General features: G+C 42.8%; 1 protein-coding gene across 1 annotated transcript in view; it reads right to left on the reverse strand.

Annotated features, from left to right (window-relative positions):
- Positions 1–523: 523 nt before the first annotated feature.
- The window catches only part of dcst2 (DC-STAMP domain containing 2), a 28,793-nt gene continuing 9,387 nt past the window's right edge, over positions 524–19,929 (reverse strand). Inside the window, exons 7-13 of the mRNA XM_071514181.1 lie at positions 18,956–19,113; positions 17,478–17,642; positions 17,135–17,302; positions 14,128–14,228; positions 9,692–9,843; positions 8,566–8,690; positions 524–621 (exon numbers count right to left, since the gene is read on the reverse strand). Of these exons, the coding sequence (XP_071370282.1) occupies positions 524–621; positions 8,566–8,690; positions 9,692–9,843; positions 14,128–14,228; positions 17,135–17,302; positions 17,478–17,642; positions 18,956–19,113 (967 nt within the window). The remainder of the gene's footprint in view (positions 622–8,565; positions 8,691–9,691; positions 9,844–14,127; positions 14,229–17,134; positions 17,303–17,477; positions 17,643–18,955; positions 19,114–19,929) is intronic.

The raw sequence follows: 19,929 nt of genomic DNA on the forward strand, positions 1-19,929 counted from the left end.
TAGTTATTATGCGCCCTGGTCCTGGAGTCAGCTCCAGAAAGATGCAAACCTGGATCACTTCATCCCTCTGGGTGATTTTAAAAGTCTGTTGCAGTCTTTAAAAACTGAAGTTTGTAGCTGTTTTACTTGAGATTGTATACTGTGTAATTTGTATATTTGTATGTATTCCTTGTAATTTTATATTGTGGTTTTGTGTTGTATTTTTGTAACATCTGTTTGCTGCTCTCTTGGCCAGCGCTCCACTGCAAAAGAGATGAACATCTCAATGGGACTCACCCGGTTAAATAAAGGAGAAATAAAAAATAAAAATAAATAATAGTCCTTCTTCAACTTCAAAGAACTGCTGCGGTGCCGCTGAGCAAGGCTTTTGCTCTGGTCTTTCTGGTTGGTCTGGTCTGCCAGGCTCTATTCTATTCCATTCTATTCTACTGTATTCTATTCTTTACACAGATACATAGACAGTAGATACAGTAGATACAGTAGATGTTTCCGTGTGTTGTGTGTTTCTGAGCTGCAGCGACACTCACAGCTCCTCCTCGCTGTCTTCCTGGAAGGTCAGAGGTCCCATGCAGACCACACAGATGCTTCCCAGGCTGTGGAAACACGGCCGGCAGTACAGACCTGCAAAAACACCGGAGGGTCAGAAAAACACCGACGACGACGACACAGCGGCTTCAGCGCGGAGAAATGAGACGTCCGGCCGCTGGAAACAAGAGACAGACTCTTACAAAACAACCGATGGCACAATGTTAAACCACGACGGGACTGTTAAAGGACAGGAGGCAGCTGGAGGTCTTGGTTAAATGATGAACTTCAGGCCATGATTTGTTTCTCCAAAGTGGATGAAGTTCTATATATACGTTTTCATGAACTCTTCAAATGGACGTTATGCTGAACTGATATTTCTGTGACATTAAAGTTAGTAGCTAGAAGAAATAAATGGTGAAAAACAAGACAAAATATTAGTTGAAACACATTTTTAAAGTGGCATAAAGTCGTCTATTGCCGCTTTTCCACCGCATGGTACCGGCTCAACTCGACTCGACTCTACTCGCTTTTGGTAGTACCACCGTGACGTCATCTTCAACCCGACACACACAGCAACAATGGAGGATATGGAAGGGATGCTGTTCTTGATTCTCGGTATGTGGCTGTCAGTCACAGCAAGGAGACGGATTTTATTTCAGAAGAGGCTGAAAAAAACAGGAGAGTTTGGGAAATCCTACATCAAAGCTCAGACGACGAGACGACTCTGGCTGCTCAAAGGCGACGCAAGAGGGTAAGCTAACCTGGTAGCTAACGTTAGTAACATTAGTAGTTAATTAAATTAAAATTAAGTTAAGTTAAATTAAGTAAAAAAATTGCGGCCGCTACAGTAGCTTGGCTATTTAAATATGGCGGGTTTGTGCAGGATGTCCCGTGTCGCGCAATGATGACGATTCTCTCTGACCAATCAGTAGTCTGCAGTGTTTTCACGTCTCCTTTTGGTATCTCCTCAGCTCGCTTGGAACAAAAAAAGTACCAGGTAATATGGTACCTGGTACCTGGTACTCGCCCAATGGAAAACCAAAAAAGGCGAGTAGAGTCGAGTCGAGTTGAGCCGGTACCATGCGGTCGAAAAGCGGCTTATGACTTTTATCGCCCTCTACCAGCGACCAGTAGGAATTGCAACAACAGTTCTCTGACACGGCTACGGTGGCCTGTAATGGACATGAATAATAAAGTCACATGTTCACAGATGAGTAAGCTTGTTCATTAGAGCACAGACCCAACAGAAACGTCTAGTGAAGATGTAACATGTGATATTCATGTGAACTGCTGCACATCAGGCACGTCTGGGTTCTTTCTGACGCTAACTTGAAACCAGCATGAGTCTGTTCTGGAGCAACATGTTAGTGTAAGATGTTGTGTCTGGAGAGGAAACTGGTTCAAGGAGAAACGGATTCTTTCGGCCTCACACGGCGACCAAAGGACATTCCAACAGTGTATGGAAAAGTTAAAAAAACGTAAAAGTGACTACCGAGCTATCAAGGACTACAACGGCCGGAGAGGTTCGAACAGAAAGAGTTGGAAGTGGTTCGACCAGATGGACAGGAATGGGAAAGACTGGCAGCTATCCAATAAAATCTGTGTAATTCAATAATTTACTTATTTTTCTCAGATTATAAGGTGACTGAACCTCACTGTGTTAGCTCTGTCTGCTTTCTGCCGGTGTTGCTGCGACTCACGTTAGCAACCATGTTAACTGGATGCAACTTAAGCTAGTTGAATGGCTAAATAACAGTAAGTTTAGTCAGATAAAGTAGGTCAGGTCAGGTGGCTTCAGTATAGTAGCTAATGTGAGTCACAGCTAGCGTAGCGACAGACCGGCTGAAGCAGACAGAGCTAACGGAGTGAACTTCCTGTTGTGATGTCAGCTGCTCTCAGCGGCGTCCTGCAGCTGCCAACTCTTCTCCAAGGAAAGCAGCTGTTAGCTGCTCAAAAAGTCGCTAGAAGCCGCCAGATGACGTCATACTCTCATTTTCATATCAACATATGTATATGCTGCAGTCCCTGCTAACAACAGAGGGAGGAACTACACTGTGATCATCAAAAATCTTTCGATTAGACAAGCGAGTAGAGTAAGGCCTTGTCCACACCGAGCCGGGTGAATTTTAAAACACGTTTATTTCTCTGTTTTGGCTTTCCATCCGCACTAAGACGGCGTTTTGGTGTTGTAGTGCGGACAGGGAAAACTGACGTGGGATGGTCATGTGACCTCACTCAGGCGGGAGTCAGACAGTCTGTATTCTCCGTGGCTTTGGCGTCTTGTAGTCGTCCTTTTATTTCAAAAGCAGCTCGACTTCGTCGTCTGTCCAGACAGAGAATTCTGTCTCGCTTTTGTCCGTCTTTTGTCGTGACTCTGGCTTCTTGTTGGTGTTTAAGGCTCTACTGCTGCAGCCATGACAACACTTCTGTAAACAGCGGTAACCATGGTGCTAACGACATAAAGGTCGTGGGTCGGAGGCTTGTGCATGTCTGATAGAGGAGATTTTCTAATCTGTTTTGCGAACCGGTGCGGATGGGAACACGGCCTGGATCCGCTGTGTGGACGGAAACACAAACGACACGAAAACATTTTCAAATCTACCCGGATTAGTGTGGACAAGGTCTAAACTGACATCAGTTAATTTTTCATGTGTTTTGTTATTCAGCTCATTAACATCGTTCCCCTGCAGGCAGAAGAAGCAGCTAGATCTGTTGCTAGTCACTTTTTAGAAATAAAGTGTCCAGGGGGCTGAAAGTCGTTAAAATCTAGTGACAAAGCTTGCCAAGCTGGAATAGTGGTGTTGAACAAATGCCAGTAGGTGTGTGGAGGGGTGTGTGTGTGTGTGTGTGTGTGTGTGTGTGTGTGTGTGTGTGTGTGTGGGGTGGGGTCTGTAAATTCCTGCACCTTATTTTCGCTCTGCATCTGCAAAAAGCGAGTTTTCAAGGAATCAAGAAACTAACTCTAACGCTTTCTTCACTGACACCCATGATTGGTGTTTTTGAAACTATACAGAGGGATCCAACAGGGGTTTCAACAGGTTCCAAGAGCCTCGAGGGCCACAAACCTCCGTCACGCATAAACGACCGTGGAAACTTTATCTCCCAGGTGGAGGAACAAAAACCACCGGAGCTGCGGCCGTGTGTTTCATACAGCTGGAGGTGAAAGGGTTAACAGAGGAACAGCTTCCCTCCAGGTCGCTCCGCTAGGATTTCAGTTGCCGTCTTATCTTTCTCCTTCAGCTGAGTCAACAGTTCTCCAGCAGGACACTCCCTCTGCACACACCGACTAACCAGGCAGCCGCCGCTCCGGTCTGAGCGTTTCACCGGCAGATCACTGAAGACAAAAACTAAAAAGTAATCAAGGATTTAGTTACGTTCATTAAAAAAATCATTAAAAGTTGATGAGACGTGGCAACGTAGTTTAAAACGTACATACCACCTCTTTCTTCATAAGGCCTGGGGCCAGCTGCATAAAGCTAGTCTAAGACCAGTCTAAGCCTTAGACTGGTCTTAGATTCTCAGGTTGGACTAGACTAATTAAGACTGTCTGTTACTTAAATATTACAACTGACTTATTTTGAGGTAGGAATGTTAGCCACCTTCCCCCCGGCTAATCATGAGTTAAGAACTTTGTTGTTATGGCAACGGGTCGGCCTAACTGTCAGAGCGGGAAGTTTAAATACTGAAGCTGTTTCAGACAAGATGCCAAATCTCTGGTTTTTGGGAAGAGTCTGAAGAAGAGAGAGAGTCTTTAGAGACAGAAACAACACATTAGAGATCTACAACAACCAGGAAGCAGTAAGAACAGGTAAATATAAATGTCTATAGCAAGTTTGACTTCAAGTCACATTTAAGTCTAAGACCAGGTCTATCTTTATGCAACTGGCCCAAGGTCTCATTCAATTCAAAGTCGTACATCGGTTGCACTATTCGAATGAGAAATTGGCCACAGTCCGGCTGCATTAGGTCACATGTTCGGGTCGTGTACTTCACTAGGTAACTTCTGGGTGAGGATTTTCAATGCAATCCCCTACATTTGTGGTGGGACAGTAGATCCTAGTGAAATACTCCAGGACAGCACAGACAGTGTGCTTTTTAGGCAAACTAGAGGTGGTTTCATGTCCTCTGAGTGTTGCTATGATTACGCCTTATGTCCTCTGAGTGTTGTTAGTACATCTAAAAAATGATATAACTAATTTGTGATTTTTTTGGAAGCTGCTGCGTCAGCCTGATTACCAATAAGAGTCACCTGCGAGTGACCGATTCAGTTTGTTTGCCTAAAAAGCGAACTGAAGAAGGCCGTCTGGCCCGAAGTGTCTGTGCAGCAATAAATATAAATTAATTAATTGGAGTGCTGTCCTGGAGTATTTCGTTTCACATTTTTTGAGCATTCAGCACCCACATAAATAACTGAGGGTTCAGGGCGTTTTTTGGTAAATTGTTTTCACAGTAGATCGATAGTAGGGGGTGGTGGGGGGGGGTTGTTCTATACTGCCAATGTTTGTTTTTATTTTGTAAACTGAAAATCTATAAATAAAGTCTTAAAAAAAAAGTCTATATTATTTTTTGTTACTACTTATCTGCCTATATATCTTTCATTACTTTTTACCTATTTATTTCCAATGATTGTCATTTATTTATATGTACATGTTAGTCAGTTTCACTGCACATAAGTATCCAGCTAGGCGTCTTGTGAGTGGGTGTGAAGGCTCAGCGGGCCGGAGGTTCGGGTGTGGCTCCTCCTCCAGCATGTAAACACAAAGCTCCTATCAGCAGGATCAGGTCTGGGAGGTGAAAGGCGGTCCGCAATTCAAACTGTACTTCTCTTATTCCTGAAAGTAAAACTTAACCCAAGTACAGTAACGGGAGTATAAGGCAATTGTTTACTCCTCCATGTCGTAAAACTGGTCAATGAACAGCGAACACTCTCTTAACATGAACTCAGATCTGTCAGGCCAAGTCTGAAGTTTACAGCCTGACAGTTAGAAATACAGATGCTTACGCTCCCCATAATGTCCCTTATACTTATTAGGTTTTTCCTTCTCATTGAGCATCTACAGTGTGTGTGTGTGTGTGTGTGTCATTTTTCATTCATTGTTTCTTAACACTGTGGCATTGTGAAGCCCGTTGAGACTGTGACTGTGATTAAGAGCTATGCAAATAAACTGGACATGACTCATTGTGGTCAATAATATTCTGCAGTGAGATTTACTTCAGAAGGCGTCTGAAGTAGCTAGAGGTCTGCAACCCGACCCGAACCAGACGGGACCCGGGCCTGTGTGTCGGGTATCGGCCGGGTCGGGCTCGGTTTTTAAAGAAATCATTCGGGCTCGGGTCGGGTCGGGTCGGGGCTCGGTTGTTTTTTTTTTTTTCATGTGTGGAAAAAAGCAAAATGTTTTCTGCTCCTCGCTTTCTCCTGAAGCTCTGAGTCACACAGGCTGGGCACACACAGCCTCTCTCTCTCTCTATCTTTCTCTCTAGCTCTCTCTCCCTCTTTCTCTCTCTCTCTCTCGCTCCCCCCTCTCTTTCTCCTCTCTCTCTCTTCCCCCCCCCTCTCTCTCTCTCTCTCTCTCCCCCCTCTCTATCTCTCTCTCCTTCTCTTTCTCTCTCTCTCTCCCCCCTCTCTATCTCTCTCTCCCTCTCTTTCTCTCTCTCTCTGCTCAGCGGCTCCAGTACCAAAATGGGCTTTTTTCTTTTTTGTTTTACTACTTCATTTTCTGTTTTACAAATGATAAAGGGAAAATCAAGTCCTTTATAAATGTTGTAGTAGCCTATCTGCCGTTTCTGACCAACAAAACGGAAAATGCCTTCTATTTCTGTTCTTCATTTGTGGATTTTGAAATGAAAATCAAATCACCATTCGTTTTTCATTTTTGAATTTCTGTTTCTGAAAAGAAAATAGAATGACCAAAAAATACAGGGACCACGAGGCTCTGACTTTTAAATAGGAACGTTTTGATTTCTGGTTTCGGGTCGGGTCTGGGCTTCAAATGTTGCGTTACAGTCGGGCTTAGTGTCGGGTCGGGCCTGAACATCGGGGCTCGGGCTGGGCTTGGGCTCAGGCTGGGCTCAGGCTGGGCTCGGGCTGGGCTTGGGCTTGGGCTTGGGCTTGGGCTTGGGCTGGGCTTGGGCTTGGGCTTGGGCTGGGCTTGGGCTTGGGCTGGGCTTGGGCTTGGGCTGGGCTTACTTTCCAGACCCGTGCAGACCTCCAGTCTGAAGACGTTTTTTCAAAAGATGGAAATGTCATTTTGCAAGGAAACTCATTTCCACTGGTTACTGCTGAGTGTTACAGGAAAGCTGTGATGGAAAGGAGGATTTGTCCCTGAGTGTGTTTACATGCAGAGTGATAACAGGATCTAAACCACGTTGAGACAAAACTCAGACTGACGACTCAGACTGCTGACGATCGGAGTCAAAACAACCCGGTCAGCACAGCTAGACTTCTGCTCGGTCTTACCAGTTATCGGACATATACAGTGAACACCTCAGGTGGATTTCTGTCGGCTTTTTCAAAGTGCGCAGGTCAAAGGTCACCGGAGCAGAAACCCGGATGTCGTATTTACAGAGCAAACAGCGTGGAGCAGAGCAGGACAGAAGCTGGAGCTGCTGCTCAACTTGATTATCTCCAGATAACACATGAATGGTTCTGCTGAGCCGGTCGGCCTGATAGCGTTGCCAACGGCAATGAAACTGCAATCAGTGACCTACTGAAGTCTTGATCTGGAGAAAACCAGTTCTGTTATCTAATCCTACTATAACATGAGGAAAACTCTGTCTGTCTGTCTGCATCCATTTTGCTCCTCAATGGTTTGGCCAATCGATCTGAAACTGCACATGGGCATTGAGCATTGACATGACGAAGCAGATTTTTCCATTTTCCCAAATTTATGCTGTTTATGCACATTTTTGCCAAGTCTGCGCAGAGTTGTGGCGCACGCATCCCCGGGTACGGACTAGTGACAATGAAATTATAAATTGTGATCAGAAGGAAATTAGGAATAAAAAAAGTTATGATCAACCAGCCGCTCTCAGCTTCTGTAGAGCAGAGAGGAGCAGGAACTGGATCCATGTAAGATTCAAGATTCAAGATTACTGTATTTGGCAGTGGTTTAGAGAAGCGAGCTTGTGACCGGAAGATCGTCGGTTCAATCCCCCGCACCGGCAGGATAAATCTGGGTGGGGAAAGTGAAAAGCAGCACTATTCCCTCCCTCATTATCACTGAGGTGCCCTTGAGCAAGGCCCTGAACCCCAACCGCTCAGTGGCAGCAGATCAGTACTGGTCAGCTTCCAGGTGTGAATGTGATCAGGGCGTTCCTGAAAAAGACAGCATTGCTCTCAGTGAAACTCCCCCTGAATAAATAAAGGTTAAAAAAAAAATAAAAAAAAATAGGGATATTTGTCTTGGACATAAAGGCCACATACAAATACCTACAATTATAGTGCAGTAACAGACACAAAGTAGCACAAACATGTGCAGACATAACAGACCCTCATTCCACACCCTCCTTATGTCCTGAGTTTAGGAGTTTCACTGATAGAGGGATGAAATAATTTTTATACCTATTCATGTATCTTTTCCTGTATTTAATTGGACTCCTGTGGCGTCTACCTGATGGGAGCAGTTCGTATTCTGAATACAGGACATGGGAGGGGTCAGCGATCATTTTCCTAGCCTGTGGACCTGGTTATTAGAGAAACGGTGTCTTCAAACCATGAAAACACTGTAACTGAAATTTTGCTTTAAGCTGATTACTCCCAGTCATCAGAGCGTTGTGTTCAGGTCAATGTGCCTGAATTCAGATTTCCAGAGTTTGAGCTTTCTGTCTGGAGGTTTTAGTTTTAGTACCAGCTGTTGTGGAAGCATCAGCACTGAGAGAGGACCGGCTGGGCACCAGGGGGTTGTCGGTTCGAATCCCTGCATCTGCTGCTGTGGGTTAGCAGTAGTTTACCTTCAGCAGCCGCAGTGTGGCTGAAGCAGGGCGCGGCGCCGTCTGCCTCCCTGGTTAAATAAAGAATAAAGCTTGAAGTGTTTGTACCTGAACACTGCGGGACGAGGCAGGCGACCATGTTGTTTCCCCCCCGCTCCTCCGCCTCCCCGCAGGCCAGACAGCTGACTGACGACAAGCCCAGCAGGTCGGACAGGTAGAAACCTCCAGGTATCCTGACAGACAGACAGACAGACAGACAGACAGACAGACAGACAGACAGACAGCAGGACACACCTTTACACATCTTTACTTATCAAAACAAAGTTACCAAGTGTATTAACTGATAAATCAAATGTGAACAATAAAGAAGAGAAAAAAGAAGAAAAAATAAAATGGTCAGATGCAGTTCTACAAATTTCGGAGGCGGCACTGCTCTGGAGGCAGGAAGAATCTGATTGGTTGAGTTAAACCTCAGTGGGCGGAGCCAAAGAACCACACTTTTTCTGATCAGAAACGTTAGACTGAAGCTCAGTGAAAAAGACAAGAGCTAAGAGAGGAGGAAGCTAATATTATGAAGCCTAGCGCTCTGCTGCTAACTGAAACAATACAATCTACCATACTAAGTTATCTAGGTTAGCTAGTTAGCTAGCTGACCTTTAAGTTCAAACTAGCCAAACTAGCCTATAGCTAGCTAGGTAAGCTAGTTAGCTAGCTGCTGATCAACATCACAATTTATATATTTTTTATTTACATTTTCACCAGTGTTCCTTCTTTGCCAGACAAGTTTGCTAGCTAGCTTGTGTTCCAAAAATCTGGTTCTTTGGCTCCGCCCACTATGGTTTAACTCAACCAATCAGATTATTTCTGCCTCCAGAGCGGCGCTGCCTTTGCAGAAATGTTTGCAGAAATAAAACTACAATCTGCCTCAGTGTGGAGGAGTTTACTATCCTGATGTTCAGACTGAACGTCCATCTGGTTCCATTCCTTTATCCAGCTGAGATTTCCTCCTCGTTAGCCGTTTTCTGTGTGTGGAGGTTTATTTTTCCCTGAGCCAATCACTAGAGACCGACATATCTGAACCAATCACTAGTGACTGACGTATCCGGCCGCTCTGACATTATCTTCAGATTTCAAATTCAAGAAACTATTCTGCCAAGGTCAGATGCCAATAACAAATGTTGCACGAATGCAACCAGACTCTGAAAAGTAGGCGGGACGAGATTCAGGAGTTTACCGTAGCAGGAGCATCCGGAGCAGACTGCTCCTTCCTCCTCCTCCTCCTCCTCCTCCTCCGTCAGCTCTGCTCCTGGCTGCAGACCTCCTCAGGACTTTACCCACAGTCCTCCTCTGCTCCAGGATGTGGTTATGGAGGAACTGGATCCTCTCCTAGACAACACACACCTCGCTGGTTTCACATTACTCTTCCATTTCAGACATTTAGCTGAAGCTCTTATCCTCTTGTCTTACAGATGCTGCTGAGTCACATTCTCTCCTCCCTCAACATCTACTGCTGAGGAGCCTTTGAGCAAGAGCTGAACACTGAACTGAAGAGTCTTAGAGAGACTCACAGTAGATGGAAAAAATGTTCGGTTTCCTTAAAATAATCATGATGATTGAGAAGTGTTAGGTGAGGATAAAAAGAGACAGAGAAGATGTTTTTTGGTTTGAGTGTGTTTGGTATCAGTTGGAATTGAATTACATGAGGAAATATTAGTCTTTTCTGTTACTACACAACTTCTACACAGAATAACAATAAGAAGAAAGTGCTTTAAAGACAATACAAGAATTCAGAATCAGTGGTGGAAAGTAACTAAGTACATTTACTCAAGTACTGTACTTAAGTACAATTTTGAGGTACTTGTACTTTACTTGAGTATTTCCATTTTATACTACGTTGTACTTACACTCCACTACATTTTAGAGGGAAATATTGTACTTTTTACATACTTTATATTTAAAACATTTGATCATCTTTATAAAATAACTAAAATAGCATTGTTATAGATTAGACTACCCAAAAGTAAAGCTAAATTGTTAAGATTAGCTTCACGTTGACAACTTTAAAATGCTGCTTACATGTACATGTATGTCAGTAAATCAGTATTAATATTCCAATAATTTATGAAAAATATAACTCTCTAAATGGGGACAGTTTGCATAATGAGTACGTTTACTTTGATACTCTAAGTACATTTTGCTGCCAATACTTATGTACTTTTACTTAAGTAAGATTTTGAATGCAGGACTTTTACTTGTAATGGAGTATCTTTACATTGTTGTATTGCTACTTTTACTGCAGTAAAACATCTCAGTACTTCTTCCACCACTGTTCAAAATATACTACAGTGAGATAGATGTTAAAAATGCCAGAGAGAAAGTACAAACAGGGTTATCAAGCAATAAAACAGAATATAATCCAATAAACCAACAGGAGTAAAACAGGTCAGGTGTAAAGATGACAGTGATTCAGCCGGCCTCGCTGACTGACTGCAGGCTGTAACTCTAAACCAGCTGTTAACAGACAGGACAGACATGTGAACAAAGCCTCTCTGTCTCAGCTCAGCAGGTGACAGGTTACAGTATATTCTACATTATGCCCAGGGGCAGCAAACTGTCACAGCAAACAGGAACACACTGTAATCTTAAGTGAATTTATTTTGCTCTTTTTTGGAAATATTATAAATTCTTTCTTTTTTAAATGAAAAAGGTCGAAAGCAGTGAAGGATTAGACCATCGTCCCTGTCTGTTTACAGTGTTTGTGTTGAATGGAAATCCAGAGATGTTTTGTTTAGTTTAGTTTAGTTTAGTTTAGTTTAGTTTAGTTGGCATTTAGGTCTAGTGCTTGGTCTGTCTGACTAGGTTTGTCTGATTATCTGGCCTATCTACTCTAGTTTAATTCAGTTTCATTTAGTCAAGTTTGTTTTGTTTTACTGTAGTTTAGTTTAGTTTAGACTAGTCTGTTAGCATAGTTTCAGCCTGTTAGCATGTTTCATTCTGTTAGCTTGTGGTTTCAGTCTGTTAGCTTGTCTGTGTTGCAGTTACAGTCTGTTAGCTTTTTCAGTCTGTTAGCTTGTTGGTTTCAGTAGCTTGTCGGTTTCTGTTTGTTAGCATTTTCAGTCTGTTAGCTTGTCTGTGTTTCAGTCTGGACCCTTCTTGAACTAACCTATCTTCTTACCCTTCTTAAACTAAAAAAAAAAAAAAAAAAATTCAACGAATGCTAGGCTACTTATTCCTATTAAAAGTCTTAGATGAAGACTGTGATGCACAGCTGGTTTCACTACTGTTGACAAAATGTAATTATACAACAGGTAGTTGCGACCAAGCAATCTGATTGGTCAACTAGACATTTAGAACGTGATCAATCAGCATGACAGCACACCTAGCCGTGCTCATCACTAGCCTAAATGTTACTCCGCCTTATATAATAATATACAATATATTTAAATATAACTCTGTTCAGCCTTGATGTTACAGACACTCTGCATCCTCCATCAGCTGTCCGGTGAGTCGGTGACACGGCGCTATATGTGTGGTATTTATTCAGTTTGGGAAATCCCGCGATCTCTAGAAAGCATTAGCTCCAGTTGGCTGCTGACTCAACAGGGACTAGAAATCGTCTGTTGCAGGTCGGTACTAAGGCTCCGCCTACTCGCTGGAGTAGTAAACTAGGTTCCATTACATAGGAGTCTACTGACGTGACGGATTGTTTTCCAGTTATTAGTCAGACCCCATGTATTTCCAGGGAAACGGAGATAACACTAGCAAAAAGTTTTTTATTTTGAGAGTGAATTGTCCCACAATATGAATACATTTTGATTATATCTTTTATTTTGTTGGTGACTCCTGTATAATCGCAACATTACACTCGAGGGTGAGCTTTACCGTCATTATTGGCACTTCAGTGATGCTTACGGACTCTCGTGTAATATTGCTAAAGTCACTTTGGACAAAAGCGGCTGCTAAATGATGTAATGTAATGTAATGTAATGTAATGTAATGTTAGCTTGTCTGTGTTTCAGTCAGCTTGTCTGTGGTGTCAGTGTGTTAGCTTGTCTGTGTCGTTAGCTTGTGTTTCAGTCAGTCAGTTTCTGTCTGTGGACCGGTCCAGACCTGCCTGCTTCCTCCTCACATAGTTTCCATTCTGTGGATGTTTGAAATGCCTCAGCTCAGTCTGACCTTTCACCTGCAGCTGCTTCTCCATCAGCAGCTGCTCTAACGAACACTTCAGCCAGACAGCAGGGAGGGAAACTGATGCTCTTCACTGTCACATATCAGTCTGTGATGTTCAACACAGCTATTTAGTGATGAAGTGTTGTAATTTACTATTGTGGTGAACCCACTTTCCCTCAACCTGCCTCGTCTGCTTCTGCTGCAGTTAGTGATTTCCTACATTTCCCAGAATGCCTTTCGACAACCCACAGAGAAGGGGGTTCTCTGAACTGTATCAGAGACGGTTTAGAAAGGAGACGGCGCAACTGCGAGTCACTTCCTGTTTCTGTGTCACATGGTTTCTCCTCTGCCCCGCCCCTTTAGGAGACTAGCGGCAGGTCCTGAGTCTGTTCAGTCCAATGGGAGAAGTGAACGTGAGCACAGATCATGACCGAGTCTTTCGCCCCATAGTCACCGAAGTAAATATCGGACCCATTTTTCACAAGCCGCATATCTTCCCAACATTCTGACACTAAAATGGCATTTTTCAGACAAACAGACAAATCAGGAGAAAATTAATTTTGATAGAGAGCTGTCTCTGTCTCAGCAACACACTCTCACCAGATCTGCGATCTGAGATCTGGTTATCTCGCGAGATAACGTTAGCCAAACTGTGTTCGCGAACGCCCTAGCTAACTAATTTTCGGAATGCTAAATATGGCTGTTAGCTGTGTAAATATCTAATGTTAGCAAAAGAAAATGTGAGTACATAGGGGGGATGGGGGGGGGAGAAGTGACCACGCCCACTTAGGAGACAGGAAGTGTAAACCATTTCATACATTGGCGCAGCTTGTAATCTTGTGTGTACAGAGCATCTTTGACTGTATGTAGGTCTTCAGAGCGATAGATGTGAGTTTTTCCAGTCTAGAAGAGGAGAGAACGATGCTCTGCTGCCCTGCTGTTTCACACGCTAACGCCAACAGATCCACAAAGATGGACGCTGTGGCTGCAGTGCATGCTGGTCTCTCTCCTGCTCCTGTGGGTGGAGAAACTGGTCTCTCTCCTCTTCTCTGATGGATCTCTCCCTGTATGATTGTTGAACGTCTCTCGGTGCAAAATGGCGGCTCTAGAAAGAAGAAGCCCTCGCTCTTTGATCCTGAGGGACTGACACCAGAACCTGAAGCTTACCGCTGAGGTTTTACATCCTGAAACATTTTCTCATATCAGACTGGAAACATCTGGAGGTGACGTCACCTCGTCTGTGATTGGCCGGTTATCCACCAAGAAGAAAAACACAACAAACTACTGGATGGAGCCAGAGATGAAAAGTACATCACTAATATCTGACCTCGGGTCTGTCTAACACCTGAACCTGTTTCTACTGTTTCTTTGGTTTTAGTTTTGAAGTTAAACTGTCTAGTTCATAAACAGGATAAAACTCCATTATGACTATTGACTACTGTGTGTGTGTGTGTGTGTGTGTGTGTGTGTGTGTGTGTGTGTGTGTGTGTGTGTGTGTACCTCCTCTCTCTCTGGATGGTATCTGCAGCAGATCAGTCGTCTGCAGCGCTGCACGAAGCCTCCGGCCAGACAGCTGAGCAGAGCCAGAGCGTACAGGAACCCTGCAACAGAACCAGGAGAACCCGTGGAACCAGGAGAACCACAGGAGAACCACTGGAGAACCACAGGAGAACACTGGGCCGCTGGGCTGGGGGTTAGACGCCTTGCTCATGGGCTCCTCAGTGGTCGTTGTTGAGGGAAGGGAGAGTCTTACCTGCTGTGTGGACAGAAGCTCTTCTATATGCAGCTTCCCCCCAAATATTGAGTGAAGACCTTTCTATTTTTTTATTTTTATGATTTATTTATGGGTGAGTCTTTTAAAGGGAGCGGACCGTGCTCAATGACTTTGTTTCTTGGTGTGAGAAGCACTTTTTGCACTTAAAGGTATAATATGTAACATTTCCACATTAAAATATCTAAAAACGACTAGACCTATGTTATATATTTTTTTGAGTTGTGTTCTTACATTATCCCAAATGTTTCCAACAATGTTCAAACCCAGAGAAATCTGTAGTTTTATTCAAGGTAACGGTGCGTTTTATTTGGTCTCCTGTCATGGCGTCATATCCCCTTTACCCCCTAACTTCCTGTCATGATGTCATATCCCCTTTACCCCCTAACTTCCGGGGAAACAGGAAACACCAGATGATCCGTCAGAGAGTGAGGAAGGAAGTCGTCCAGCTAGCCGCTCTGTTGTTTTTTTCATTCTGTAGTTTTTATCTCTGTGACGGATCAGATGATTCATTCCCGTTTGCTGCGTTCTGTCGCTGAAGCTGTCCCCGTAAAAAAAACTCCCATGATCCCACGCTGCTTCACGACGTCATCAAACTACGTCTTTTGTTATTGTTTTGATTGAGAGCCTAGAGGCAGAAACTACAGACTGTGAGTTTAAATGTCACAAAAACAAAAGACATGATTGTGGATTTTAGAAAGTCTCCACCTGGTCCACAGCCGACTGTCATGGATGATTCCAACATTGAGCTGGTGGATAAATATCTAAATATATATCAGTACCTGACACCTTGGTGCAATCATTGACAACAAACTCTCCTTTGAAGCCACTGCTGAGGCTGTTTTAAAAAAAAAGCACAGCAACGTCTTTTCTTTCTTAGAAAAATGAATTATTTTGCTGTTTGCTTGTCCATGATGACTTTATTTTATCAGAGTTTTACGACTGTGGTCGTAATTTTTGTTAAAACGTGTGTCTGCATTATGCAAATAGGTGTGTGTGTGGACAAGGAGGTGATTGGTGGATCAGCTTCCAGCTCCGGCAGGTGATTGGCTGCTTCAAGAGGAAGTCCGCTATATAAAGAGCCAAGATGGCGTCGCCTCTGCACAGGGGATCTCCCATCTCCTCCTCTCCCATCTCTTCCTCTCCCATCTCCTCCTCTCCCATCTCCTCCTCTCCCATCTCCTCCTCTCCCATCTCCTCCTCTCCCAGCCGGCCACACGTCTGACCCTGATGTCTGATCATGGTTTTGTTCCCTCCTTTTGGAGCTAGTAGGGGTGGACTGCCAGTTTGGTTAACCTGATTTTCTCCTGTTCATGTTAGTTAGGGAGGTAAGTTGTTGTCATTTAGTTTCTTTGTTTTCATGAGGTTACTTTGGTTACTTCCCGGTTAGAATTGTTTTGTTTGTTATGTTGGTCTTTGTCCACCCTGAAGTCACATCAAGCTCTGTCTGCATTATTTAATGTAGTATTTAAACCCACTTTCTTTATATTGAGCTGCTGTGCCGATTCCTCGAGTCCCTCTACATTTCATATTTTCATATTTCTCTGGAATAACGGCTCCTGCAGTTTAGTTTGCTGACAGACTAATCTTTGGGCACGATCGCTTTTCCAGTTTTCTGCCCAGAGTTTCCAGCTGCTGCTGCAGGGATTTGAACCAGCAGCTTCCCAGCAGCAGGTCTGACCCCGGTCTGAAACTGGAGTTTGACACCAAGCTGCTGTTTTATTGTTTCTTTTATTACGGTAATAAAAGGCTTCAGATCCAAACCTCCTGTCTTCAAAAAACTCTCCAGGAATTTGGGCAGAGAGCCTCAGACTCTGCAGGTTTCTGCCTCAGGAGCTTCAGTCAGGTCACAACATGCAACGACTACAACTGAAGAGAAAACTGTGACCCGGGGCCGAACTGCTGGACAGGCTCCGCTGGTTTGGGGCCAAAAATCATAAAGATATATATACAGTATATATCCCTGTGTACATTTATTATTTTAAAAGTGTAATAATAATAACAAATAACTTAGGTTTTAAAATCAAGATGCTAATTAATATATTTTGAAATAAATAATATTTCACAAAATAACTTAACTTCAACTGAATTTGATATATGTATATATGTATATATGTATATATATATATATATATATATGTATATATATATATATATATATATATATATATATATATATATATATATATATATAAAACCTCCCCTATACTACTGGCCGCTTTTATTGTTTTTATTATGTATTTAATTGTGTCATTTTACTATAAACCCTGTCTGTCCTCATGGTGAAGTGACAGTGAAGTTTCAACTGAACTGAATATCCTGAATAGTGTCATACCTATGATGTCATATCCTCTATAGTGTCATACCTGTGATGTAATATCCTGTATAGTGTCATACCTGTGATGTAATATCCTGTATAGTCTCATGCCTATGATGTCATACCCTGTACAGTCTCATACCTGTGATGTCATACCCTGCATAGTCTCATACCTATGATGTCATATCCTGTACAGTCTCATGCCTATGATGTCATATCCTGCATAGTCTCATGCCTATGATGCCATATCCTGCATAGTCTCATACCTATGATGTCACACCCTGTACAGTCTCATACCTATGATGTCACACCCTGTAGTCTCATACCTATGATGTCATACCCTGTACAGTCTTATACCTATGATGTCATACCCTGTACAGTCTCATACCTATGATGTCACACCCTGTACAGTCTCATACCTATGATGTAATATCCTGTGTACTGCGGCTCTGCAGGCTGGACCAGACACTTGCTGCTGATGACGGTGATGTTTCCTGTCTGCAGGACGTTGAAAGACGCCGCGACGTCTCTGAAGATGTCCGAGGCCAAACCCGCTCCCTTCACCCGCACCGCCACGAGGAGGGGAGCTGCTGACACACACTCAATACACTGTATCTGGGAAGGACGCTTCCTACAGCCTCGCTCCCTAACTAGGAAGCTTCCTAATAAGGCTCCTTGTTTGAACTAACCGGTTTGAGACAGACAGCGTCATGTGACTGCAGCTAGCAGTGGTGTGTTGTGGTGTGTGACGGTGTTTCTCACCCCTGGCGACGAGGTCTCCCTTGGCCTGCTGCTGAACCTGGTCCAGCATCCAGAACACCAGGAAGTCGAGCGCCAGCAGCAGGCCGCCCATCACCATGTGTTTGAGGACCGAGAGGAGGCCAAGGACCACCGCACGCCGCTCCGCCGCCGTCAGGCTCAACGACACTGGAGGAAGAACAGCTTGGTTTGGTTTGGTTTGGTTTGGTTTGGTTTGGTTTAGTTTAGTTTAGTTTAGTTTAGTTTAGTTTAGTTTAGTCACAGGTGCTGAACAGTTCAACCAAATAACGTTTTTTCCTTTTCAGGTTGTTTCATTTGATTCATTTTTTTGAAAAAATAAAAATAAAAATTTGAGAAATATCTGAAAAAAATAGACATGATAAGATTTTGGGGGGTCGTGGGATGAACGACAACCCCCAGGTTTAGAACCACTGATTTAGTCTAGTCTAGTTTAGTCCAGTTAAGTTTAGTTTAGTGTGGTTTATTTAGAAAGATTTTAAAACAAAAAAGCATTGTATGAGAAAGCAATGCAACTAAAACATTGTCATGGATGTTAAAGTCTGACTGATTTCTAATGGAGTTCTTGAGTGTAAAAAACATGGTGGCCAGCTGTTTGCAGCTTACATTAAAGGAATAGTTCACCCAAAAATGAAAATCCTGTCATCATCTCCTCCCCCTCATGCCAAATGAAACACAGGTGAAATGTGTTAGTCCATATAACACACAGGGAGGCTGCAGCACAACTTGGTAGCAGCCTTCTCCAAAACAACTGAAGTCAATGGGGACCTGTTCTTTAGAGCTCCAAAACAAAAACAGACAAACAATCACACTGTGAATAGAAAGACCTAGACACCATTATTTGTCGCAAATCAATCAGCTGTAGTTCAGATTTGCACTAAATGATGGTGTAAATATACTGTAGGTCTTTGTGGAACTCTGAAGAACTGGTCCCCACTGACTTCAGTTGTTTTGGAGAAGGCTGCTATGGAGTTGTGCTGCAGCCTCCCTGTGTGTTATATGGACAAACTTCACCTGAGTTTCACCTGCATGAGGGGGAGGAGATGAGGACAGGATTTTCATTTTCGGGTTAACTATTCCTTTAACATGACATAACAATCTATTAAATGTATATGAATTCAAAGTGACAGTTGTAATATGAGCTACATTATAATTCAATACAGAAAGTATAAACACACAGTAACTGCTGTGACTGTGGGTTCAGACCGCTAACAGTCCAGGAACCAGGACTGAGAGAGTTTCTGAGGAGAAGATCTTCTGTCAGCAGGTCACTTTTCTGTCTGAATGTGACTGTGGAGCAGCTGATGTTAAAGGCACATACTTAACCAGTGACCTCTACTGACCTCTACTGGTGACCAGTAGGAATTACAACAACATTGATAGAACTGATCTCCTTCTCTGTTACAGCCACCTGAACACACACACACACACACACACACACACACACACACACACAGACTGACTCGGTGTGATGTATGTGGTTGCTTCTCTGCGGGTGAGTGGCAGGACGGAGGCTCCGCCCCCTCTGGCCAGCCGCTGGTCCAGCTCTTCAAACTGAGCCGTGATGTAGATGTTGTCGAAGTCGTCCTGATGTAGATACCTGTGTCTGTACCGCACCGCCCTGCACACACACACACACACACACACACACACACACACACACACACACACACGTTTATATGACTGTACTTGTGAGGAGCTTCCATTGACTCCCTAACCTAATTTAAATCTAATCCTAAATAGCATCTTGAAGAAGTGAAGACTGGCAACATGTTCAAAAATTATAGTAAAATATAATAAGTTATTTATCAAGATATATGCAATATATAAGAAATGTGAATCAATTGAAACAAATATTCTATTTATTTTTATCTAGTATAGTAGTTGTAGTGTAGTGTAGTATAGTAGTTGTAGTTGTATAGTTTATAGTAGTTGTAGTGTAGTTTTTGTTTATATATATATTTAGTAATTCCGTGTTCTGACTACCTCGTGTGTGTTTTTCATAATTTATGTGAAATGCTGCTGCAACACTGTAAATAAAGTACTCTATATATCTATCTATCTATCTATCTATCTATCTATCTATCTATCTATCTATTTATCTATCTATCTATCTATCGTTCTATCTATCTATCTATCTATTTATCTATCTATCTATCTATCTATCTATCTATCATTCTATCTATCTATCTATCTATATATCTATTTATCTATCTATCGTTCTATCTATCTATTTATCTATCTATCTATCATTCTATCTATCTATCTATCTGTCTATCTATTTATCTATCATTCTATCTATCTATCTATATATCTATTTATCTATCTATCTATCATTCTATCTATCTATCTATCTATCTATTTATCTATCATTCTATCTATCTATCTATATATCTATTTATCTATCTATCTATCTATCTATCGTTCTATCTATCTA

This window comes from Centroberyx affinis, unplaced genomic scaffold (assembly GCF_046629955.1).
Source record: "Centroberyx affinis isolate AG114_WGS23_722 - 3 ecotype Tasmania unplaced genomic scaffold, CSIRO-AGI_Caff_v1 ptg008176l_1, whole genome shotgun sequence".
NCBI lineage: Eukaryota > Metazoa > Chordata > Actinopteri > Beryciformes > Berycidae > Centroberyx > Centroberyx affinis.